This window comes from Strix uralensis, chromosome 23, assembly GCF_047716275.1.
Source record: "Strix uralensis isolate ZFMK-TIS-50842 chromosome 23, bStrUra1, whole genome shotgun sequence".
NCBI classification, from domain to species: Eukaryota; Metazoa; Chordata; class Aves; order Strigiformes; family Strigidae; genus Strix; species Strix uralensis.
In genome coordinates, this window is record NC_133994.1 from 2,530,049 (window position 1) to 2,555,137 (window position 25,089).

The 25,089-nt window shown below is 43.1% G+C and overlaps 2 protein-coding genes and 1 long non-coding RNA gene across 3 annotated transcripts in view; all 3 read left to right on the forward strand.

The window, feature by feature from the left end:
• The window catches only part of CFAP74 (cilia and flagella associated protein 74), a 49,176-nt gene extending 47,034 nt beyond the window's left edge, over positions 1 to 2,142 (forward strand). Inside the window, exons 38-39 of the mRNA XM_074892569.1 lie at positions 350 to 484; positions 1,579 to 2,142. Coding sequence (XP_074748670.1) covers positions 350 to 484; positions 1,579 to 1,692 — 249 coding nt within the window. The 3' untranslated portion in view covers positions 1,693 to 2,142. The remainder of the gene's footprint in view (positions 1 to 349; positions 485 to 1,578) is intronic.
• Positions 2,143 to 6,992: 4,850 nt separating this feature from the next.
• Positions 6,993 to 13,075, forward strand: TMEM52 (transmembrane protein 52). Its single transcript, XM_074892754.1, has 4 exons — positions 6,993 to 7,226; positions 8,068 to 8,112; positions 10,079 to 10,248; positions 10,929 to 13,075. Exons 2-4 carry the CDS (start codon positions 8,081 to 8,083, stop codon positions 11,246 to 11,248), a joined length of 522 nt encoding a protein of 173 aa, XP_074748855.1. The 5' UTR covers positions 6,993 to 7,226; positions 8,068 to 8,080; the 3' UTR covers positions 11,249 to 13,075.
• A 1,501-nt stretch (positions 13,076 to 14,576) lies between these two features.
• On the forward strand, positions 14,577 to 22,573 carry LOC141953769 (uncharacterized). Its single transcript, XR_012631997.1, has 2 exons — positions 14,577 to 14,771; positions 22,028 to 22,573. It is a non-coding gene; the product is annotated as an uncharacterized LOC141953769 (long non-coding RNA).
• Positions 22,574 to 25,089: the final 2,516 nt, after the last annotated feature.

Consider the following 25,089-nt stretch of genomic DNA (forward strand, 5'->3'; position numbering starts at 1 on the left):
TTTCTGACAAGCTTTACATTAGGAAAGTGTCAGTGTTTGAAAAGAAAATACTGTTTTCAGGGCTTAATATGAGGAATTAGTATTATCATATAAATTAATTTAGCCGTTTGCTTCCCTAATTCTGAAATACAGAAGTTTGAGCACAGCACTGGATGACAGGTCTGATCCTGTTATTTTAGTGTAGTATTTTGTGGCAGCGTGGCACAATGAACGGGGTGGATACCTGCAGTGTCCAAGGGCTGAAGCGCTTTGGCCCAGATCCAGCACCTGGGCAAAAATGGGGAGTCGTTGTGTTTGCCGGAGCAGAAGGGGCTGTGGTGAGGGCGGGGTGTGTGTGTGTCTCCCGCAGAACACGGAGTTCAGCGTGGGCAGCCTGGCCCTCCTGCAGCAGAAGGGCTTCGCCATCCAGCCCGCCAAGGGGACGCTGGAGCGCGGTCAAGTGAAGCGCATCGGTGTTTCGTGGGTGCCACCTCCTGACTTGGATGTAAGTTGCAGTCGCTGCGTTGCTCTGGGCGGGAGCGGGTTCACCGACTTGTAGCTGGTCTGGAAGGTGTCAGCAGTGCAGGCTGGGACACGCGAGTTACGGTGAGGAGAGTAAAAACCCGGAACAGCCCATGTGCTTGGGAGGTCTACTACCTCGCCAGGGCCTTCCACGCATCCGCGTGAGGAAAAGAAGCAGCATTAGGCACTTGAACCTTGCAGAACTTTGAATAACTGCTCACAGGTCGCTGTGTTATACAGCACCAAAAGGCCAAAATGCTGCTGCTCTTAACTAAAGGACACAGCGAGGAGGCGAGCTTTTAGTGTCCCTGTGCAAGGAAACCTGCAGTCCTGCTGACACAGCACTAGGTTTTCATGGATCGTTCTGCTACAGTGTTCACATTTCTTTGGGCTGCCTTTCCTTCAGTATATTCCTGGAAGTCAGTGTGGCCTTCTTGTTCTTCAACTCTATGAACCCTGTTTCCCTGGCTGCTTCGGCCTTTTCGTATTGCAGTCTAGGTCTGAGGCCCAGACATCTCCACAGGGCTGTGATTGCCCTTCCTGATTCATCCTCTTAGGATTTCACAGAGACTGAAAGAATTTACTCCCCTGCTTTTTGTTGTGAGCCGCGCGTGGGATGGCAGAATGAGTAGCTTGTTCCAAAATTAAAAGCATCATGTGCAGAAAGACGGCAGTAGAGTTCCTGGCATGATGCATCGGGTTGACATCGTGCCTCTTGGTAACCACTGGTGGTTACACAAGATTGAAGGCTAACTGGTGGCTAACAGGGTCCGTGGCTTTCCCAGCTCCCCACAGCGTGCTCTGCCCCTGCCGTGCCCAGTTGTCAGGGCTGTAATGTGGTGACGGTATCAGTAGTGCTCTGGAGATGGAATGCTTAGTCACTGCTCCTTTCCTTACTGCAGTATGAGCGTTGTGTGGAAATGTAAAAGAGCCAACACAGTGGGAAGAGAGGTAATCTATAGCTACAACTGGTGCATCTTACAACTGAGATGTAAAATGCATCGTTTGGAACTTGATCGACTTATCTGTTCTAGGTACAAAAGAACAGGTTGGTTTTATATGTGCATTTTTTTGTAGGCCAAGGACCCTGTGCTTGTGACAGCCCTCCTGACCTTAAAAGGTGACATTAAGGAATCTTACCGAATCCTCTTCATGGCAAGAGTTGTGTCTGCGTGTGCTGCCACGGAGTGAGGGAGCCAGGCTAACCGGAAGGGAAGATGGAGGCTTGTCTTACTGGGAAATCAGCGGAGCTCCGTTGAAACATGGAAAGATTTTGAGACTGATGCAGATATGTGCGGGGAGCAGGGAAGTAGGAGGGAACATGACATGTAGTATTTCTGTTTTCCCAAAAAAATTCCATGTAAACTCTGTTTCCATTAGTTTCATTTTCAAGCTGACTCTGTGACAATAACCTTGTGGTGGAAGACAGACTGAATGAGGGGCCCAGGTAGATACATCTGCTGTTAATCACCGTGTCTTCCCAAGGCGGGCGTTCCCTCGGGAGGAGTATCTCTGTTACATCTACGTGGGTGAGTTTCAAACAACGCCTATCCTTCCAATTTCAGATGCATTTTAATGGATTTGGAAAACCCTTGACTTTTTCCCTTTTAAAACCAGAATAAAGCTTCTTACGCAAGTCTCCTCCAAATCGTTCGGGCAGTCATTTTTACAGTGCACTGTGAAATCTTCCTGATGACACATGATCGAGGAGGAAATAGTGACTGTGTTGCCCACTGAGTCGCTGGCTATGGTTGGACACTTGCCCTTGATCGTGGCTGTCCAGGAACTTTGTATTTCTACATTTGTTTTCCTCTTAATTTCTGACTAAAAATAGATTTCGGCCTGTTACTGAGTTAAGTTGGAGTGCCCTGCAGGTGTAACTTCGGCCAGGAAGCAGTAGCTAGTTCAGGGAGAAGTAGAGAGGCACTACACTATGGAGAATGAAGGGACCAGGAAGTTAGCAGACATCTAGAAATGTAGATAATCTTTTAAATCTTGTATCACACTCTTTTTCTTGAATCACAGTAAATCTGTGGCAAAACTCCCTCACCACCAGGCATATTGCCCTTTGGCCCTGCGTAGCTGTTAAGATTGCTTAATTAGATTATGCAGTATGAGAATAGAAACGGACTATTTGTAAATCTCCCTAAGGTAAAATGTGTTGAGCTCGTCAGACTGCAGGAAAAAGCAGTAAAGCAGTTGTCACCAGAAATATTTTATAGGGGAAGCTTGTATAACCGATGAAGAGGCGTTCCTTGTTTTTCCAAAGACAGCGTGTTTGATCCATTCAGCTCTGTTCTCGTTTAATAATGGATCAAGTGGCTGCGAAGTTACTTAACTCTGCAGTCTAAAGCCCTACAAACGCTGAAGCACTAAACAGCAGAGGCAGGAGGGGCGGGGGGGGCAGTGCTGGCCAGAGACAGCTCGGCCTTCGGAAGAGGCACGGAGTATTCCTGCTGGCACAGCTGGGGCAGTCAGGGTGAAGTTGAGGACAATGAAGTTCGTGTGCTGATTCTCTTACAGTCCTTGCAGCCCTTGCAGGGAGATTAAATACCGCTGCATAAAATGAAACTCTTGCAAATAGTTCTGCACGGTTGACAGTTACTTCACGATAGGGAGGTTTTCAGAAAGCAAGGACGAGCACAGCCTGGTGGAGTGGGAGGTTTATTTCAGGCAGTTAATTTGGGGGCATCCATTATGTGAGGATCCTTTGGATTTCCCTCTTGGAAGCTGGAAAGTAATGGCTGAGAATAAATTAGTCTCCAGACTTTCATAACCATATAATGTGCTGAAAAGAAGTGTAAAATTATCTACCAGGAAACAACACCCCTGACTTAGGAATCTTCCACTTCATAGAGGCCAGGTACTGTGAAAAAGCATCCAAAGGATTAAAGAAAGTAAAAAAACTGAAAGAATACATGTAGAGACTGCAATAATGTTGAGACATCGTGGAGGTTGCTTGCAAGAATAAGAAGGTGGCTCAGTAAGCGCGAGGAGTAGCTGGTCCACCCAGCAGTAAGTGCTTGGACCCTGACTCTGAGAGACTCATCCCAGTGTGGCGAGCTCTGGCTGCGCCCCGTCTGCTGTGGAAGCTGGAAGGGGACGCACACGGCGCTGGGTTAGTGCGCTCAGGAAGTCAGGCTGGTTACCAGAGCAGCTGCCATCGACCGGCTTAAGTCCCTGTCTGTACTGAACAGCCCACCGGGTAAGCGAAGGGTGTAACCCACTGTTAACTGTGTTCTTGGACTTGATCTTGGAAACTTAGATGAATAATTTCACGGACTTGGAGTGAGCATAAGGTTCTGGGTTTCACTGGGGAAGGTTTCCACGCTTAAAGCTAAATGTGTATTCCTTCTCTCCGGGGGAGTGTTGAACCATGACAATAAGAATAGGTTGCTATTCCTGGAGTACTGGAAATAAAGAAAATTATGCTTGCAATACACAGCTGAGATTCTGTAAAGCACTTATGGAAATCTGAATGTTTTCTATTTTCTTTCATAACAGAAAAGCCTGTTATTTTATCTCGGGCCTGGAAAGTAATTGTATTTGACTTCTTGGGGGCATAATGGCTGATCCTTGCAGGATTGGGTTTTCCCCTCTGATCGGATTGGTTTTGTTGTTCTGGCACAGACAGTTCGACGTGCCCAGCTCTTGCACAAGGCAATGCTTGAGCAACGGAGGAGACAAACTGATGTGAAAAGAAAAAACATTGATGTGGGAAAGCGGATCCATTGTTAAACTTAACACAGGCGTGTGGCCTGTGCTGCTTCATCTGGAACACATCTGGAACTGAGTAAAAGCACAGTTACTTTTTCTGCAAAATGTAGCCCTTGGATGTTCCACTGTCATTCAAATGAGAATTGCCACATTCCACCAACAGAGAGAAAACAGGATCCTTTCCAGAAAGAAACAACTAATCCTCTGATATATTTGCTGAAGTTCTTGGGCTTGATTTAGTGTTTAAATGAAGTTTCCCGATCTAGAGTAAACAGGTTTTCCTTAGGAGACACCTGCCAGCTTGTTTCCTTGCCTAAGCTGACTGAAGTGGAGAAGTCAGTGCCTAAACCCTGTGACAGCTCCATCCTGTTTCATCACCAGGACTCTTCACTTGCCTAAAACCTCTTGTTTGTGTGAGTGGATGTTGAGCAAGCAAGCCAAGGATTCACTAACAGATCTGACTTCTAAACCAGAAATAACTAAAATAATTTCATTAACATAGTTACTTTTGCTGTATTTTTAATTGGCGCTGAGCCTCTTTAGAATCTTCCCAATGCAAATTTGCAACAATCCAAGATGCACACTGTCAGGCTACTGAAAATTTAGGAATTCTATATGGATGCTCCTACCTAAGCAATTCTTATTTGTAATATATATGAAAATAGCTTCTTAATCTTTCTCCAATATAGGAAACAAGAAACTGACTGGGATGACTGACTACTGGAAACAATTTTCCTGCTAATTTAGACACACCAGGCTGAACTAGAAATACTGGGTTTGTAGGTAATTCCTTGAGGACACAGCTGAGAGCTATTGCGTCCATTTGCATGGCTTAATGCCAAGTGCACAACTCCCCGAAGCAGCTCTAGCCTTCGTGCAAGTTAATCTCTTGAAGAAGCAAACAATCCTGTCCAATGCTGTGCTTCCAAAGTAGGTTATCAACAATCATAGCACATTTGGCATTAAAATTGCCAGGAAATTCTAAACATGTAATCTGATGTTTCTCTTTCCATATTATAGGACTCCAATAGGGATGGAGCCCTTATTGTGAGGATAACATGGGAAATGGAACCTCAGAGATATATCTAAGTATCCCAGAAGCTGAAGTTTTCTGCTCCTCTAAGTGCACTTCTGAACATTAGGCTTTCAGACGGAGTTTTGCAGCTGTGGTCCCTCTTGGATCACTGGACACAAACTCCTGTGCTTTCAGGTCTGGGTCTGTGCAAATACATATACTGCTTGGCTCTGCTGCAGTTCTAGTTTAATAAGAAATTCACATACATGTATGATCTTTATAACCCCTAAAAGCTATATTGCTCATTTCTAAAACAGAAAGGAAGTGAGAGAATAAGTACTAGTGTCATAGCCATGTTATTAATCCATGTGCTGCTTAGCTGGTGACTTCAGGTTGCTTCACACTTCTGAATGCAGCTCTTCCTAAATGAGCAATGGTCCCATGACCCTGAGCAGTCCTGTAGGAAGATACTTTAGTCACTCTGCCCCATGCTATTGCTGCGCCTTGAAACGCTGGTTTTGAGCAAAAGTAGCAAACGTCAGGTGGAGAAGGGGCTGTGGAACTCTGTCCTGCCCAGCTGCTGCGGCCAGCGCTGCTCCCAGGGGCAGGAGTGCCCCCGGCCACTGGAGATGATCCATCCTTCTTGTAGAAGAAACCTCTGGCAGCTCAAGTCCAAATATATTCTCCTGTTGCATTAAAATCTCAAAAAAATCCTTGTATTTTGTCTCATTCTCATTACTGGAGGAGCTTTTATCCTAGTTGATCTTCCCCTTTCTTCTCCAGTTGAAATCCTTCTAATCCATGAATTAGCTCCCCTGCTTTTTCAGCACTGGGTGTCTGCCTTTTTGTTGTATCATGATCACCCTGATTCTGGTCATCTCTTACATTGACTAACATCTTTTTTTGCCATGTAACTGACCTCTGCTGTATTAGTGCTTCAAAGGTATCCAACCTTTAAGTCACCACCTACTTTGAAGCAGAAGTAATCCTTGCTCATTCATAGGGTGGATATGGTTGGCCTTTAGCACACGTTTTGCTCTTCCCTGGGGAGGGTTAAGACTTCAGTAACTCGTAGCAAGTCCTAACTCCTAAAGGGGTTTGAGGAGCTTCTTGTCACTAGGGGCTCATACAATCCTACTAAACTAGCTAGACTTCACCCTGAACAGAACTGCAGGAAAGCTGTCATTTAGAGGTGGGTCAAACTGCTGTAATGATCGGTGTAATCACAGCAATGAAACATTTCTCTATGAAATTTCTACCAGAATATCAACCCTTGGGGGTTGGGGCAGTGATGTGCAAGATAAAACAACATGCAGATATTTTAATTGCATTTTTCCATTTGAAATGTTGGACACAAATTATTTTGGAGCAAACCGATCTTCAGAGAGCAGTCAATACCTTCCCAGTCACGTTTCACATGTTTTAACAGGACTGTTTTTAAAAAGGGAAATGATCTGTTTTTTCAAACCTTTGTTTCTTTCTATTATTTCTCATACGTAGTTTCCCATTCCTTTTCAATTTTTCCTTCAAAATCCCTCTGGCCCTGCCCAGGCAGGGGCTGCGTGTCCAGCTGCGAGCACACCCGATCGGTTCTCTCTCGAGCAGAGCGCTGAGTAGCAGACCCAAACCGCTTCGGGGAAATCTCCGAAAGCTGAATTCTCCCTTTGTACCCCCCCTCGGCTCCGCGACTGCCGCGAGGGCGTGATAACGGGCCGTTAGTTATTCGCCCGCCCCAGCGGAGGCGGCCCCAGGCGCGGGGTGCAGGGCTCGGGTGTCCCCTGCCGGGGCTCGGGCACTCCGGCCGCTTGTCCTCGAAGAACCCCCGCGGCCGCTGCGCACAGCGCGGGGCAGCGCCTCGGCCGCCGGGCTCTGCTCAGCACCCCCACCACATACTGCAGGTGCTTCTCTCCTGGCCGCCCGCTGCTCTGATTCTCGTTTTCCGTTCCGAGGCACTGCTCTGTTCTTCAGAGAATAACTGCAAGAACTCTGATCAGTGAGTAATCAAAAATTTTCCGATGTCTGTTAATGAACCTGCTCCCGTGGCGACCGAGGGACGTTGTCAGATCAGAGTGACGACTGACTGACAGCCATCCGTTACTGATGCTTTTTCTTATCTCTAAGACCCTTACCAACTTGCAAATCTGACTTGGCTGGCCTTGCTCTGTAGACTGAGGTGAATGATCCTCTTTCAAAATGACTCTGAAGTGTCATCTTCTGAAAAGTCAGTTTGCAGATTCTCTTCTGCGGCCAAAAGCTTTGTTCTATTTTACATGAAATCTATCCCATGCCGTTTGCTGTATGCAGTACTGCTGTGGCAGCTGCGCTCCTGAAATGTGATAGAACCTGTTCTCCTTTTTTTGTACTGTAAGGAGATCTGAAAAAAACCATTTCTGGTCACATTTGAGCTATGAAAAAGTAAATTAAAAATAACTGGGGGAAGTAGGCATTTGTCTTAGGCTGGTATTTTCAGACAGGCCTATGGTATTAGGTACCTCATCTCAGTTAACTTTAAATAACTCTTTGATTCATTTTTCGAGAATCCAGCATGTGTACTTCTCTCTCCTAAGCAACAGTAAAGCACCACTTTGTAAAAACATTTATTTACTCAGAAACCAACTTTTACAGTGGGGTTATTTGCACGTTCTCAGATGGATTAATTTTACAACTATGAAGAACAGACCTCTGAAACTAAATCTAAAGGGGTTTTGCTCTGTACTCCTACTGATTGCTTTCCCTTTTTCACCTCAAAAATCACGTGAAATTTATTCCCTGTCATACGTTCGCTGTTTGACTGTAGATATTTAAATCAGTGAATCATCTACCTTCCTTCACAGATGCCCTCAGAACATGTCTAATTGGACAAGTCTGTGGTATGTCTGGTAAGTTTATTATTAATCTTACTAACCCAGACTAATTTGAAAGTTATTATGAACAGTAGTTGTAGTAAGGCAACAGAAACTCTCTTCTCTCAGGCAGGACGGAGCGAAGGGTTTCTCCTCGGTTTTATGGAAGTGGAATATGTTACAGATGAGCCCACGGGGGAGATAAGGTGTCGGGCAGGGTACAGCATTCGTCTAGGGAGATGTCATCTTTCCTTTCTGAGTCCCCTACAGTTTAACTGCAGGGCTTGTTTGTTCCTCCTAAATGGCACGCCGGGGGCTGCGCAGCGAGGGCCTGTCGGGGCTCGGCACGGCGCTGCTTGCTGCCCAGGCCTCAGCTCTCCCCCTTTTGTGGGGCAGGAGGTGGTGAGCTTACAGCGTCGTGTTTTCATTCTGAACTCCAGCTGATTACGAACCTGTGTACTGGAATGACTGAAAGGGGGAAAACAGTGACAAGTATAGAAGGGAAAGCTCTTGTCACAAGTGGATTCGTCTCTTGCCTAACACATGCACTGCAGGGATCCGAACATTGTTTTTATAGTTTGCATTCTGTCAGTATATTAACTTCGGTGGTAGCACACAGAGTGAGTTGGTTATTTTTAGCTGTCATTCAGTCTGGACTAATTTTGGTTGCTATCCTTTGCTTTCTTAGAACGTGCTGATCCATTGAACTGTTTAAAATACATAGTTACATAAAATATTTTAAGAAGGTTTCTGTAATTAGGCAGCATTGAAATCATGAAAGCAAATGAGCTCAAGCTGAGCTTTCCACTCCCGAGATGCCTTTTCCTGGGTGATTTCTGCCTCTGTGGGGGGCAGCAGCAGGCGAGGGCGTGCTGGTTTCACAGGACGCACCGGCACGCAGCTGGTGGAGTGTCAGGGAATGCCGACTGGCTCGCCACACTGGAGGAGTGTCTCAGTGCAAAGTTCCAACAGGGCAGCATGTTCTTCTCACACACCATTTTAAGCTGCCTGAAAGTGTTTTTCTAAAACAATAATTTGCAAGAAAATGCAGGAAATTTGTGGAAGTTTGAGGCCCTCAAATCCAACCTTCATACTGAGTGCAGTCTTTATGTGTATCTGACTGTCATACTAACAGAAATATACTCTTGTTAAAACTAAATAAAACAGTTATTGAAGAAATGTTTATTTTGGAATCATGGTTTTTATGGGCAAGTACTGTCTTTGATTTGGAGAAAAGAATAGAATGCTACTGAGGCCATTTCTATACATATTTAGGGTGGAATATAATCCTAATGAGAAATTCAGGAGCATGATCTGTCACACAGTAATTCCTGTCAGGCCACTATGAATGTACTTCAACATTGTCCTTGGACCTACTACTTCTTTACAGGACTTCCAAGCATTTCTTATTGCCTCATCTTCTCATGCCATGTCTTACTGCTCACCTGGCTCGTGAGAAGAGTGGATTCATTTGAGAAGTTGGGGGGCGGGAAGGTAGAGTTTCAATCGAGAGAAGCACCTGAAACACTAGCACGTCCACCTAGGTACCCTACAAATTGTTAAATAATAAACTTTGTTAAACAATAGCTAGAGATAGAGTTGTGTTTTCAAAACATACTGCAAAATATAATTTTTGTGCTCATTTGTAAATAAAGGTCCTAGACTTATGAAAGTTTGTACTTGTACTTCCCTCCAAGTACGTACCCACTCTTACTGTTGAAAGCAGAGCCCTGCTCCCTGCATAAAATTTGAAAATACAACCCAAGATATTTGACATTACGGCACCTCTGAGCCAGAAGGGATTGTACCCACGGTCAGTAGTATTTCAACCTGTGATTAAGTGTTTGTGATCCAACTTCCTAATTCAGGATCCAGCACCCATTGAGAACTAAACCTAGGAGGTTTGGCCTGTCTTTCACCCAATTAGAGTGAAATTATATTCGGCTCTGGAAGAAGTAAAACATAAGCAATGAAGTGATGATATTGTCCCTCCTTCTCTAAGGTTAATCTTGCTGGCAGTGTTCCTGCTCCTGCTCTCTGGGATCACAGCGAGCTGCATCCAGTTCTGCTGCCGGAAGAAGAGGCTTCCAGCCGAGCCCTTCCCTTGCCATCCTTATGATCTGGCAGGCAGTGCTGTTGACAGCGACAGCACTGCCCATAGCACAGTGACCTGTAAGTATCCTCTGGGAGTCAGCGCTTCAGCAGTGCTTTGCTACTGAACGTGTGCCTACAATTCTCCATCTAGCCCTTGCAGTAACTGGGACTTTCTGAGGTACTCCCAGAACAACTTTCAGCCCCGTAGGGTGGGCACGAGAGATAAAGGAAGGTCATCAGGGCAACACAGTGAGTGAGTGCAGAAAACAAGTAGGATTTAACAGTACAGAGGTTAAAATAAAGTCTGTAGTGGGTTAACTTCTTAAGTGTCATCTCCCACATCTGTTCTTACTGCCATTCCCTTATTTTTTTAACTTTTCTGCCCATCTCACTGTCCAACTATCCCAGCCAAAGTTCTCTCTAATGTGAGGAATTGTTCACAGCTGTTCACGTACGTGTACGAACCCAGCTGAAACTACCTCTGTTACGACATACGTGTACTATGTCAGCGATTTCACAATAATTACTGGATGGTGATATGCAGAGACATTTTTAATTCTGAGTCCTTTCTTTTGGAGAATGATTATAGATTCTGTCATGGGTAGTTCTATACTGATAGCTTTTAGTATATAGTGCATATGTTCTGACACCACAAAAATGAGTCCATAATTTCTTGGAGAAAAGCAGGATTAGCCCTTTATATATCAGCAGCCCATGCAGGTGTTTAATTTTTTTTTTGTAATTCCTTTTCTTCACAGCATACAGCTCACTGCAGTACCCTCTACGTGCCCCTATTCCTTTGATATTTATGGATGTGGATAAGAACACTGTGTCCCCTCCAGCTTACAGTCTCTATGCAATGGAGTTGCCACCTTCTTATGATGAAGCTGTCCAAATGGGTAAACAATGCATTGAAGTAGGACAGATAAGCCAGAAACTCAATGACATCCCTGGAGAAGTGACATCAGGCGGGCTGAATCCCATCCCATATTCACCTGATACAATCAACAGAGATCCAGCAACACAGGCAAATTCAGAAAATTCAGAAGATGCAACAAAAGAACAGCCGCAGCTCTGACTCATTTCAGGAGGGGAGTAAAGGAAGGGAAGGACTGTAAGAGTTAAAGAAGACATGAAGAGTTTGGTTTTATAAGCAGGTTATGATGGGAGGACGTTTCCTCTCATGCCCTTGTAATGATCTGTCAGTTAGAAGAAATGTTTTCTGTGACTGCTATAATCTCCTGGTAAAACTTCTTCAAGGCCATGAAATGAAGTAAAAGGGCAGCAGTTTATAAATGCCTGTAAAAGTGGAACATGAATGCTTGTTCATCTTCTGATTAAAAAAAAATATTCCTTGTGTCCAGCATATGGCAATAAAAAACGTCAGGGGAATTTTGCCTTCTTGGGAACACACATGAAGAGTCAGAACAGTACAAACAGCAAGTTGTTGTTCTGGAACAGAAGCTTCCCAAACTGGAGTTGAAAGGGGAATCCTAGCAAGTCACACTGAACAGCCTCTGTAGTTTCTCTTCCTTTGAGAACCTTAACTGTCCAGAAAGTTGCTGGAGTGCAAATTGCTACATAATGGCACACGCTCCTTAAACTGCAGGAAGATGGCAAACACGGACAGGAAAGTGTGTGGAGGGAAATGCATTATGTTATGTTTCACAGTGAGACAAGGAATGAGACAGATGAGAAAATATATTTTTTGTTGGTTATGAGACCTGAAGGGATTGTTATTCAGTTTTTTTTAAATCTTTAAACTTCTATTTTCAAGATGAGCTGGCTTGTAGGTGGGATCCTTTTACTACTTATTTTTGCCAGTTAAAGTACAAATTAGTCTCAAAGAGACACTTGCACACACGGTTAAGCATTACTAATGTCTTTCAAATACCCATCAATCTTTCAAAGATGCCTGTAACCTTTATCTGCTCAGGTGTCAGGGTCTCAGTCAGTACAGACAAGAAAAAAATCAGAGAGTCCTGTCAGATTTCAGCAGTTTAGTACATAGATGAGCTCAGTAATGTGCAGGATGGTACAAAGCATGCTCTAGCTGTGCCACCTAGAATAAGTTACAAATACAAAATACCATAGTACAGGCTGGGCAATAGTCCAAAGCAATTACTTTTCAGGGATGATTCTTTGTGAAGTACTGATAGCAAGGATAACTGCTATGCATCATTTTAAAACTGGGAGCTTGGAGTTGATTACAGTGGTCTCAGCCCAGACAAAAATATGGGCTATGAGAGGCCTTTTTTTAAATGACAGCTCTTTCCCTTTCTTGCCCCTCCCATATTCCAAATAGTATGAATTCTATCCACTCCTGAGTAGTGATTTTCTTTGAATCCACTTTAGCAAGGTGCTAATTTGGCTGCCTTTAGGAACATGAGCAATCTACAGGATGGTTCACTGCTATGGGATTATCTACGGGATAAGAGCAGGAAAGGAAGCACAAGCACTAGTGCTATTAATGAATGTAATGTAAAGTGTGGAGCACTAGGTCAGAGCTAATGTTGACTGACCTTCTACTAACAAGAATGTGACTGATGGTCTTCATTTTTGCTGAAGTTGCTTCAGTAGCTGTGAAAAGGCGCTACCTTTGCAAATATTTAAGTGTCGGTCATTAATAAGCAGTGGAAGTGGTGGGCACAAAATCTTGCACAACTTTTAGAAGACTATTCTCTGACAATCCTTACTGCAAGAACTACCCTGGAAATGAGCACTAAAATTTAAAAATTAGGATCTCCCTGCCAGCCAGCAGGACTGACTAGAATCTCTGCAACACATTCATGGTGTGTGAGCTGTTCATGAGTCCGGCTCCCTAGAGAAGTGTTAGTTCTATATTTAACTTGCTTATAGCTTACTGTAAGGGTTGCAAGGTTTAACAAATCTGCTTTTCCTCTGTCTCTTCTCTGTCATTCTTAATTATACTTCTGTTTTATTCTCTCCGCTGACTTCTTTTTCTGTGTCAAGATGGAGACTAGGCATAAGCCAGTGTAACTATTTGGATGTCTCTAGCTGGAAGAGCAATACATGCCCAGTCCTGGGTGTCTCCAAGTCACAAATACAGCGGATGTATTTTTATTTCTTGAACTTTTCCATCAGGATAGTACTCAGAAACAAATCCTATGCCTTTCCAAAGAAGAAATATCTGTTGGAGGGAAATGGCTGAGTGCTCACTCACTAATAAAAACAGGAATACAAAATCAGGCAGATGAAAAAATAGTGACTGACACAAGAGGGCAGTCCTTCACTTTTCAGTGCCTTGCATTATATCACCACCGGGAACAGCTCTGGAAGAGACGAGACGAGCTCCTGGTGTCGCAAAGAGGGGAGGGCGCTTTAAGGCTCAGTTTTGCTCAGTTCTTCAGAAATTACTCTGCAACGCAAGGACTGAGCTTGCTTGAGGAGGATGGGGGAATAATTACAACCGTTTGACTTCCCTCCCCTTCATGCTTTTGCTAGCACAACGCTTCTGTCTTGTGAGTTGTCAGCAGTACCTGACACACTGTCTACCAACTGCAAGGAGATGTTTCCATTTGGTTATGGGGATGACGTTTCTAACTGTAAGATCCCAGTCAGAACCCTAAATGCCCGTGGAGCGTTTACAAATCAGATCGGACTCCGTTACCACCTGGATTAACAGAAAAGCCTGGCTCACTCTGGGGCACCTCTGTTGCCAGTCTAGCTGGGTTAGAGTTGCTCTGCAATAATCTATCACTCATGTCTTGAATTGCATTCGTCCACAAGTCATTATCCAGACTGAAAGAAAACAACTGGACCTGCTGCTTCTTTATGAAAGTACAGAGTAGGCAAAGAGGGAGTAACACTGCAGGAACTGAGCTTCCATGTGTGTATGCAGGAAGCAAGTGTCATCTGACGCAGCATAAATAAATATATAATAAATATACAATATTATAATATATAAATAAATATAGAATAAATATAGATTAAAGAATAATACAGAATAAAGCACTTTTAGTTTTTTCCCTGACTTCCTAGGAAGAAGGGCATAATCTGGTATTTTCTCTCTAACACCTAAAGGAACAGTGACATTATAGCGGGGGTCTGCTACAGGCCCCCCGACCAGGAAGACTGAGCGGATGAGGGTCCTCTCTAGACAGAGAGGAGCAGCCTCACGTTCACAAGCCCTGGTGCTCATGGAGGTCCTCAACCACCCCGGTATCTGTTGGAGGGACAACACAGCAGGGCATAAGCAATCCAGAAGGTTCCTGGGATGCATTGATGATAACTTCCTCCTCCAAGCGATAGAAGAGCCAACAAGGAGAGGTGCTATGCTGGACCTTGTTCTCACCAACAAGGAGGGGCTGGTGGGGAGTGTGAAGGTCGAGGGCAGCTTGGCTGCAGTGACCATGAAATGGTGGAGTTCAAGACCTTTAGGGCAACAAGGAGGGGGACGTGCAGCAAGCTCACTATCTTGGACTTCAGGAGAGCAGACTTTGGCCTCTTCAGGGATCTGCTTGGCAAAGTAGCATGGGATAAAGCCCTGGAGGGAAGAAGGGCCCAAGAAAGCTGGTTGCTATTCAAGCACCACCTTCTCCAGGCTCAGGAGTGATGTATCCCCACAAAGAGGGAGTCAGGTAAGAACACCAGGAGGCTGCACAGATGAACAAGGAGCTCCTGGACAAACTCAAGCACAAAAAAGGAAGCCTGCAAAGGGTGGCAGCTAGGGCAGGCTCTTGCCTTATAACATGATTCATTAATTCAAACATAAACTATTTGTTAATATAAACTACTGACCTAACCAGCCTGCAGGAACACAGAATTTTCTTTGCACATCAAAAGCAGTTCAGTTTGCTCCTCACAATGTTTTCAATAGTGATGTCTCAGCCCTTTATCAAAATCATCTGACTCCTCACAGAAAGCTGATAATCAAAGCTGTCCCTGGCCCCTGTCTTTGTGGAGGCAGATTACCCCCACAACTGTTCCTTATTTACATCTCCACTTAACAGCTTTCTTCAGCTCAGTAGCATTGCAGAAGTTATATCCCTCCAAACAGAAAGATCGTGACTAGGGGATTTACAAATTCTGTTTAAATTCCTGCAGCAAACAAAGACCTCTCTTCCCCTCTTGAGAACAGTTTATATTTGTGTAGAAAGTCCAGTTCATCAATTAGAACCACTGTGGGAACACAGTGAGAGAAAATGACCCCTTAATGAACTAATGTCAGGCAACAGAATTAAAAAGGGCCATCTCCTGAATCCTGGTCTACACAAGCAACAGCTTGAAATGTTGCTCCCAAGTGCCTTACATAATGCTAAATAGCAGGAAGTAGAATGGAAAAGAGTGTCCATTGATCACCTGGGTCTTTTCTGTTTAATTGGGTAAGTCAGAGAAAGACAAATTTTCTTGTTGTTAATGTCTATCAAAATAGGCTTAGTAGCCAGCTTCCCCTCAACAGGCATTAGGAAGAGGACGCTAAGAGCTCCTATCCTACTGTATGGTAAGTTTAAATGAACTTCTTTCTTTTAACTGATGTTTTAAAACTCACTAACTAAATCCAAAAATGTGGGATGGAGATTAATGCTCTGTCTTCATTTTGGCTGCTTTTCCATATGCGTTTTCATGTGGACAATAGGCATTTTCTGTCAAACCTTCTGACTTTTGCTTCGTGTTCTGCAAAGCTCTCTTTACCTCTCAGTGTGGGATCTGACTTTATAGTTCTAGAAAACTTTGTTTTGTGGTTGATGCTCTTAATGAGGCTCAAATAGCAAGTGAGAGACTTTTAAAAGCTCCCAACCCAGATAAACTTAGTGGTCCTTTGTGTTTATTCTGCTGAGCTAGTAAAAGGGGAAGGAGGGATAGGACTACTCTTAAACTTTACTTGTTCTCACCAGGTACGATGACTGGGTCCCTGGTTTTGTCAGTGAAAGCATTTGGAGTGTAAATGGTTAGCTAAGCTTCAGACTTGGATTTTGTGCTATTAAAGTCAGAGGAAACAAGGTGAGATTCTACAGAAAAAGCCCACTTTACATTCAGGTTTATTCCTCTTAGCCCCATATACATTTCCTCCTGTATTTGCAAACAGGCATGACGTCTCAATTTCTAGTTGGAAACGTTGCACGGTGTTGCTTAAGAGCTGTCAAATAGAATCCAGAGGTGGGTGTATATCAGTGAGAAATGAAATGATCTCTACGGATGTATTCCTTACAGCTGTTTTTTAAAGTATTCTGAAGTTTTAAAACAAGACACTGTAACTGATACTATTTATTAGTGCTATAGTCATCTGAACTGTGAGTGTCTAAACCAGAAGCCTTTCATGAGAAATCTGCAATCCCTGGTGGTGGTATAGAATAGCCTCCCAGGAAGATCCAGGATCAGCATATTTCCTCTCATAAAGAATTCATCTATACATTTTTCCCCTTTAAAAATGTTTTAATAATTAAACAGCTTTTAAAAAAAGCTTTCCAGAAGAGAGAAGTGGATTTAAATGGACAGATTAAAAAAATTCAATTACTTTCTAACAAGGCAGTCATTCGAGCATGTCTAAATAATTTTAAATGAATGTCTAAATAGTTTTAAATTAGGCAATTAACCAAACAGGACTTCACTCACTGTTAGATCTGCTCGGGGTTACTGTGAAAGCATTTGTCTTTGACAGGTGCGTATCACAACACATTTTTCATACAAGTCTCATGCCATGTGTGTAGGAGATGTGATATCACAGCACATAAAGAAGCTGCAGGTGTTAGAGTGCGGTACAGCACCGAAAGGCACTATACTCGCCATGTGCTCTGTATCTTGGAAGGATGCTCAGATAGAAGATCCCTAATCTACTGCAAAGTGCCAAATGGAAAATGAACTCTCCCTTTCATATTGCAGAAGAGGGTTAGGCAGTTAGCCATCTAGGGACAGGGTTTCTTAGACACCTTTTATGGCTTCAAGAGCTTGAGACGACAAGCCCTATTTTTGGAAGATTTGCTTCTCAGTATCCGCTTGAGGCACAAGCGCACAGCCAGGCTCTGTGTCGAATGTGTCCAAAGGACGCATCTTCCTAAACCATATATTTTAAAAGATAAGTAGTATAAAAGAGAAGTATTATAGATACACTTGCTAGGAATCTCAGAAAAGAAGATTAAGGGAGAACATGTGATGGATGTTTCCTTTCCTTTAACCTTTTCAGCAATAAGTAATAATCCATTGACAATACTGCCTGTCCCCTGGTACTCTGCTGGCCTATTGCAACAACATACCAAAGATTAGGCTGGTTTGCGCTGAAGAAATCCACCAAGTCTCCTCAGGATTGCTTACGCTAAATCTGCTCCAGTGGTCCTGCCAGTATTGGAAGCCATAATCTACAGATTGCTGATGACCACAGTTAACTTGGTGGTTTTTAAATGCAGCATCTCTCTTACCTAGAGCTATGCTGACAGCATACTGGTGCAAGCACTCATGTTTTACTACTGGTTTTATCAGGTTGCTCTCGCCTGTTGTAGGAAGGCCCTGCAAACTGTGAACTCCTGTCAACATTGTTATTGAAGCAATTCCCCTTTATAATGCTGAAGGCTTCTGCTCCCCGGCTACGGAAATGTGCGGGCAGCTGCCTGTGCATGTGCTACTGAGATGTGCCCTGTCAGAAGTCTGTTAGGTGACCTCCATCGAGTTGCTTCCTCTCTTACGTCTCTGTTGCTTTTCCCAGCCTGTCGGTCCAGTGTTTGAGACTTACGTTCTCTGGTGCAGGAAGTTCTCCCACAGTGCCTACCCTAGTGGGAATCTGGCCATGGAGGAATCTTCTCCATATTCAAGTAACACCGACAGTTGGGGAGGGGTGGGGGGGTAACTTGAAAGCCACAAGCAAACCCCCCCAAATAACCCTCTGAATTCCTTGAGCAGTGGAAGTAACAGAGCCTAGTTTTCTAAATTTCTAAATCTTATGACAAAGTTCCCTAACATTTAAGAATATGTAACCTTCAGTAGGCTTTCTTATAGCTAGGACATGCATGAGATCTTTCTCATGTGCATTTTCCAGTGCCTAATAAGGGTGAGCTCATGCTGGAGTCTTTCTTGCAGTGGGGGTATTAAAGATCCCTCTATGCAGCTCCTGTTTCATGAAACATTTAGAAGCTTCATGTCCTTGAAACCTCCAGTTTTCTATCACCTTGCTTGAAATTGGTCAGTGGATTCAGAAATGATTAGCTGGGTGAGGAGAGCGGAAGGAGAGGAGACAGGACACAGATTTGACTGTGATTACAAAGCCTCATTTCCATAAGAGACCAGGTTTAAAAAGAACATCAAGTGAGAGACTGGTCCCACAGCAGGTTATATGCTCAGCTGGATGGAGGATCGAAGAATTCTGATTTGTCAGTCTAGTGTTTTTCACCATCACTAGATCCACTCAAGTCTGATTATATCCACACAAGCTTTGTGACATCTCTAAGGGAAAAGCCCCTCTCTGTAATTACCCAAAGTGCATTTTTATTTGTGATTTGAATTTGGTGCTCATTTGGCACTGTTCAGCATGCAATTTTTCTTCTCTCGTTTGTCCAAAATGATCATTTTGCCAGTTATTTTCTGTTGTTATTTGCTGGCTGTGTGAAAGAGCCTATGATGGGGAGATGTACTGCTGGAGAAGTTGGTGCTTACATCGCTGTCAGCAGCTTGCAGTCCTGCCTCTCTCCTCTCACACGCACATGCACTCATCATGAGCACTTGTGCTCAAAAAGAAAATGCAGACTTGGAAGTAAATTGCCTCAATAATTCATAGGCTTTATAGCCCAGAACAAATTATACCTTGGCTCTGTCATGAAATTCAGGTTGCAAATCACTTTATAGCCAAGCTCGTTAACAATACAAGTAAAGTGGTACATCTGTAATGGCTTTTATCATCAATGCATTATAATCTTTGGAGAGTATTAAGTGGTAAACCTGCAGCATCCACAGTGAGGCATCAATAGGGTCTGGATACAGTCAGAGTCAGAGAAAAACCATTTCTTTTGCTGTCCCCAAATAGCTTGGAAGAAGATTTGGTTGGTTTGTTTTCTAACTGCATTTCAACTTTATCAGATGTAGTTTTTGAGGGAAAAGAACCACTGCTGTTGCCAGTACTGACGAGTGGGACACTTAGACACGTGTGTAAAACCTGCTCGCTTATAAAATAGCTCTCACAGAATCACTTTCCAGATTCTTGCTCTTGGCAGTCTCCTGGCTCTGATTCTGATTATCTTTACCTGTTGGAACTGTTCTTGTTCAGGGAGACACTTACTAATTTTGCTGCAAATAGCAGAGGTTCCTTCCTTTAGCCACACCTAAAATTCAAACTAAGAGAGAAGCCTTTGAATCGCATTCTGAGCAGACTATCAAAACAAAGTATCATAAGGGAATTGTGCTCTATAAAAATGGAAAAGACAATAAATGTTTTATGAAATATTACATCCTAAGGTTAAATCCAATGCACAAAAAAAGCTTAGATGCAAACCCACATCACTGGGAAAACATTTTGTTTTGGTCAGTCAAAATTAAGAACACAAAATGCCAGAGTTCTTTTTATCTTACTGGGGGAAGAAAAAGGGGGCTGTAGAAAAGAATGTACACTTTCAAAGAGGTTTCACATCTGTTTAGAATAACAAGCTCACTTTGGGCACTTGGAGAAAGGAGAAAATCCATTTCTATTTCAAATCTAGAAATGTCTGAATCTGCATTAAAGTGCTTAATTTTTACTCACTTCTTTACTCTGCTTTCCCAAGCAGCTCAAAAAGGAAACAAAAAGTAAGAGCCTGATGTTGAGCCCCTATGTGTGCATTGTTTTTTCTCTTTCTGTGCTAACAGCTTATGGCATAAGGTACTTCCTTCCCACAAGTAAGGAAGTATAGTCCCGGGGTCGAAGTATTGACCTGGGAAACCCAGCCCAGCTCCTTGTTCTGCCACAGACTTCCCATACGATGCTGGGAAAGTCACTTAGTCTCTGCTGGCCGCTGTTCCTGGTCTGTAAAACAGGGACTGCAGCACTATCTTATCTTGCAAAGAATTTTGAGGATGAATACATTGAGTGTGGGCTGCACTGTCGTAATGAAATACAAATACACAGTCAGAGCATGATGAACTTTGTGTGGGACATAAAGCTCAGGGGAAAAAACCTCCCTGCTCCCTCCCCCTCTTAAGGGGAGGGAATTTAGAGAAGAAACTCTGGCAAAACAAACAGTGTGAGATTTAGAAATAGCCTCTGGACTTCAGGTGTCTAATCCAGTCATTGTTACAACATTCCTGACTAGAAGAAGCAGAGGGGAGATAAATGTAAAAGACAGGCCCAGGATCAGTGCGAGATGCCTGAGGAGGTGATGGGAGGAGTCTTGTGACAGCAGCTTATCTTGCAAGATTGTTGACCTGCCGGGGATCAAATGTCCGGAGATACCACCTCAGATGTAAACATGAAAAAGAATGCCAGTTCTTTGTCAGTTTGTAGAAGCACTTAATTTTTATCACTTTGATTTGTTTCTTGCTGAATCTCAGCCTTTGTTCTGTAATCTATGATCTTTTGGTCTAGTTCAGAACTCTCTGGAGTCTGATTTCCACCCTCTCCACACTTATCAGATCAGACTAGGCAAGAAGCTTTGTTCAGCTCCATGGGGCAAGAAACGCTATCCTTTTAACCCTGAAAGCACTTGCCAAGTGGCTGCCTCTTGTCAAAAGGTAGTTGGCAGAGAGACACCAGGGTTCTGTGAAGAAGGTGGAAGGAAGCTGTTCTGCACTGCTCATAAGGCCACTTCAGCTCTTTTTAAAGCCCATATAATTGTGATTAGCTAACTAACCAGGTCATAAAAATAAATACACCGTGTATATTTGGAGAACTTGTCCCTCCACTTTAGTTATTCTGGCTAAACTACCTTCTTCCACAAGATGGCATAAGTGAGCCTAAGTGGCCTCTGTGAATGTCGGTTTTTCAGACACGGTGCTGCAAGGCAACACGTACAAAGTCAATTAAATTTTCTGAGATTGGAGGAAAAAACGTTATACACTTTTATCCCTTACTTTAAAATTGCACATATAGAGTAGACCTTTTCATCTTACACATGCTGTAAAATACTGAAATTCAACTACTTGAGCCATATGGTAAGTTAAAAAGCATATGTTCTGTTATTTTTCACTGTTAATATTCAAGAAAAATTCTGTGATAATGGGAAGGGCTATCTTCCAGTCAAGAAACATCCTGGAGTGTGACAGACTCTACCACAGATAACCTCGGCATCTATACACATACCACTTTCAATGTCTTTGCCTCTATTTTCCATTAGTAACAATTACAGAATCACAGAGGTTGGAAGGGACCTTTAGTCCAACCCCCCTGCTCACTAGGGGGTCAGCTAGAGCAGCCTGCTCAGGGCCCTGTCCACTCTGGCTTTGAATTCTCCAAGGATGGAGATGCCACTGCCTCTCTGGGCAACCTGTTCTAGTGTCTGACCACCCTTAGAGTAAAAACAGTTTTTTGAATGTTTGAGTGGAATTTCCTGTATTTCTGGTTGTTCACACATTGTTAAGATCCCTCTTGAACCACCTGTTCTTGAGGTCAAAGAATCCCAGCTGGCTTGTCCTCTCCTCGTATGTCAGATGCTGATCAATCCCTTGATCATCAAAATATTTAATCTCCTCATCTTTAGTCCAATTTACCTAATTCATTCAGGAATTTCACCTGAATTTGTGTGATATTTAGTATATTTCTACTGAATGTGGGCCTAGAATAAACAGTTGCATAAAGTGGACCATGGGAAATATCACGAGCCAGATACCTAATCACTCTGTTTACCTCTGTAAACTGCAGCTGCAGGCTGTAGGCTTTGCTGGTGCTACCTATGCAACGGTTTTTATTGCACTACTTAGACTGACATTGCATCATCTCATACAGTGAGAGTTCAACACAAGGTTGTGATTACTGCGGTCAGCTCAGTATGCTGCTGATTTGTGTCCCAACGGTAAGAAAATTGGCAAGATGAAATCAGATGAAGAGCAGAGGAGAGAGAGGAGGTGCATCTACATGAACTGTTTCATCGGAAATGGATAAGCTGCTTGAAAGCAAGAAAAATAAATACAATCTTCCTACTGCTTTGCATGGGGCTTTTGGGTGGAAGATGCTATATAAATACCCCTCCTGTGGGAGATCATGCTTTAGAAGTACAGGAAATTGCCTGGATTAAAAAAAGAACATAAAGAATAATGTTCTTTCAGGCCAGAAAAGGAAGAGACATTTCCTTTTCTTTCTCTAGTTTCTCATTGTCACCAACAAGAAAACCATATTTCATCAGAGCATGCCCTTGCTCCCACAGGTTTCAATCAAAATGATCAGTTATTGACAAAAAATATTTGCCCTTGTTTTCTTATGTGAATTGTAGCTAGTAATACTGTAAACGCACTGCTTAATACTATGCTATAATAATAAAGAAAAATCCAAGTTTCTGATTGATTCCTACCTCTTTAATTCCTAACATATCCCACTTGTTTTAGGTACAAAACTTACAGCCCAAAATCTCTAAGACTTAATCAATGTGCAAGATGCTAGGTAACACATATTAATGTAATTAAGCAACAGGAAAAAAAAAAATTAGGATGAGGTTAATTTGAGCATCTGTGGGATTAGTTTGGTGACTTGTTAATTTATAATTATAAAACATAAAACTGCAAGTGTGTACATGTGTCTGATCAGTTGCTGGTACTATTCCCTACAGCCCTTCTTACTTCTCACCTCCCCCGTTTGTCTGCTTAGACCTAGTCCTTTGAGATGGCCATTTGGTGCCTGTTTCTTTTGTATCTCAGTTTGTGCAGTCACTTATCCATGTATCCATGATTAAGCCACATGCCCAAACTGACTACTTCACAAGTCTGAAACGACATTCAGAGAAACAAAACTCAAAAAAGGAGTTTGTTATCAGTCTGGAGATAGGGTGGGGGATGGAAGAGGCAACTGCTAGCTCCAAGAAGTAGTCAGGTTGCTCTTTATGAATTTACAGAAACACATGAATCCCTAATCATAGGTGTGTGGATGCAGAAGGGTCTTTCTTCAAATCCGGCATGTCTGCAGTTCTAGTGATTCATATCTTAAGCTGTTGCTATATTGTCTTGAATTCAGGGAAGGCTCCGGTATAAAATCTCTGGCACAGGAAGTTCAGCTTCCTCTCCAGATTTCCTTCCTCCACCTCCTTATACGCAGAATAACAGCGAACATATTTAAGCCTTGCCTGTGCCAAGTGAAAACTCTTAAGACTGTAGAGCAGTTTGTGTTTATAGCCAATACCTTGAATACCTGAAGTGTTCAAGACAGGCAGCACAGAAGTCAGTGATTCTTCACAATGAGACTTAATCCCCAAAATATCCTGAACTGTTGAGCTGCATTTTGTAACTGCACACAAAGCTGTGCCTAGTCCCTAAAGCAAATTTGATCAAAATAGGTGATAAAAGTGACTCTTATTGACATTCAATCCCATTTCCACAGTGAATTGGGCAAAACTTTTACTGATGGCAGTGGGGGATTTAGCCATAATGTAAATTTGCTACAATTGCAGGGTAAGAAAAACTATGGAAAATCAGGTCTGGATCAAGTCAACGCCTAAGATATATCTAATTTTAATAAGCTAATTTAACTTCCTAGATTTTTATCTAGGCTTCAGTGTCCTTTAAAAACAACTTGCTAGAGTCCAGGCTGAGCGCCAGCCAGTCCAGTTGTCCAGTTTGAGCCTCAAACTGAAATAGGTAGGAAAAAATGTGAACTACGTTATAACTGAGCTCTGGAAGTGCATGTTAAGTAGACTAGGAAAATGATTATGTTTAAAGTGTGACACAATGTTGAAGACCTCCGAGCTAGGTCTGTAGAAACTGGCAGTACTTTGTGGTATATGTGTGTATGTGCGAAGATCCTCGCTAGGATCACAGAAGCCATCTAGCCACGGTAGTGAAGCACTGTGCACCAGGGCTAAATTGAAGTACAACGATACACTGATGTAGTTATGATGCTTTCAGTTCTGGGATTTGCCCGTTGAGCTCTCTCTGGGATGTGTGGCTGTGCCACTAGTGCTTCAGTGTAGGGTGTGTACATTCCCTACAAGACTGCTCTCTTGGTATAACAAAACCAGCATGCTGTATTTGTAGAGCGTGTATGACTAAGCTCTACCAAGCATAGTTTATTCCATCACCAACCTATCCCCAGAACAGAACATGCTATACTGGGGAAAAGAACAGTGGCAGCACCTGCTTCAGTACCTTTCACCAGCAGAGCTAGAACAGACATCTGTACAGCTGCAGCGTGAATGGGGGAGAGACCTGAACAGCTAATTGCTGCTCATGTGACCCAGAACACAGACTATTCTGAGCAGTTGTCCTAGGAAGGGGACAGACAGAGAGCTATAGCTCTTTTAGACACCCTGGATTGAACCTTTCTGTTCCCGAGATCCCCCCTCATGTCTCTGGCTGCCACGCATATGCTGGCAGAACGAAGTACACAGATCTGGTTTTAGCTGTAGCACAGGCTGAGCAAGAGCACTACTGAAAATAAACTAATGCAGTCCACACAGATAGAGCAGAACACTGCCTTTGGATCTCATCTGACAGCTTTCTTATGAGACACGTGTTACTAACATGCAGCCTACCACAAGGCTGGCACAAAGTCAAAATCTGAAAGCAGCAAAAGGGGAGTCACCTCAGTGCCAAATGCAGTTGCTTGCTTTGGGAAGCTGTGAGTGTTTAAAATCCCTACTATGTCACCCACTTATTCATACAAGAAAAAAAAAAAAAGGAAAGAAAAGAATCATTGAGTTTCAGTCACATTCAGATACTCAAAGTAATGGAGATTAATAAATAATAAATAGCAGTACCATCAATAACAAATGCCAGAGGGTGATGCTGTATCTAGATGCATATCTGCTGACTAGTGCGTATTAGTAAACCACATAGTGCTTTTAGTCTCGACTTCAACATTAA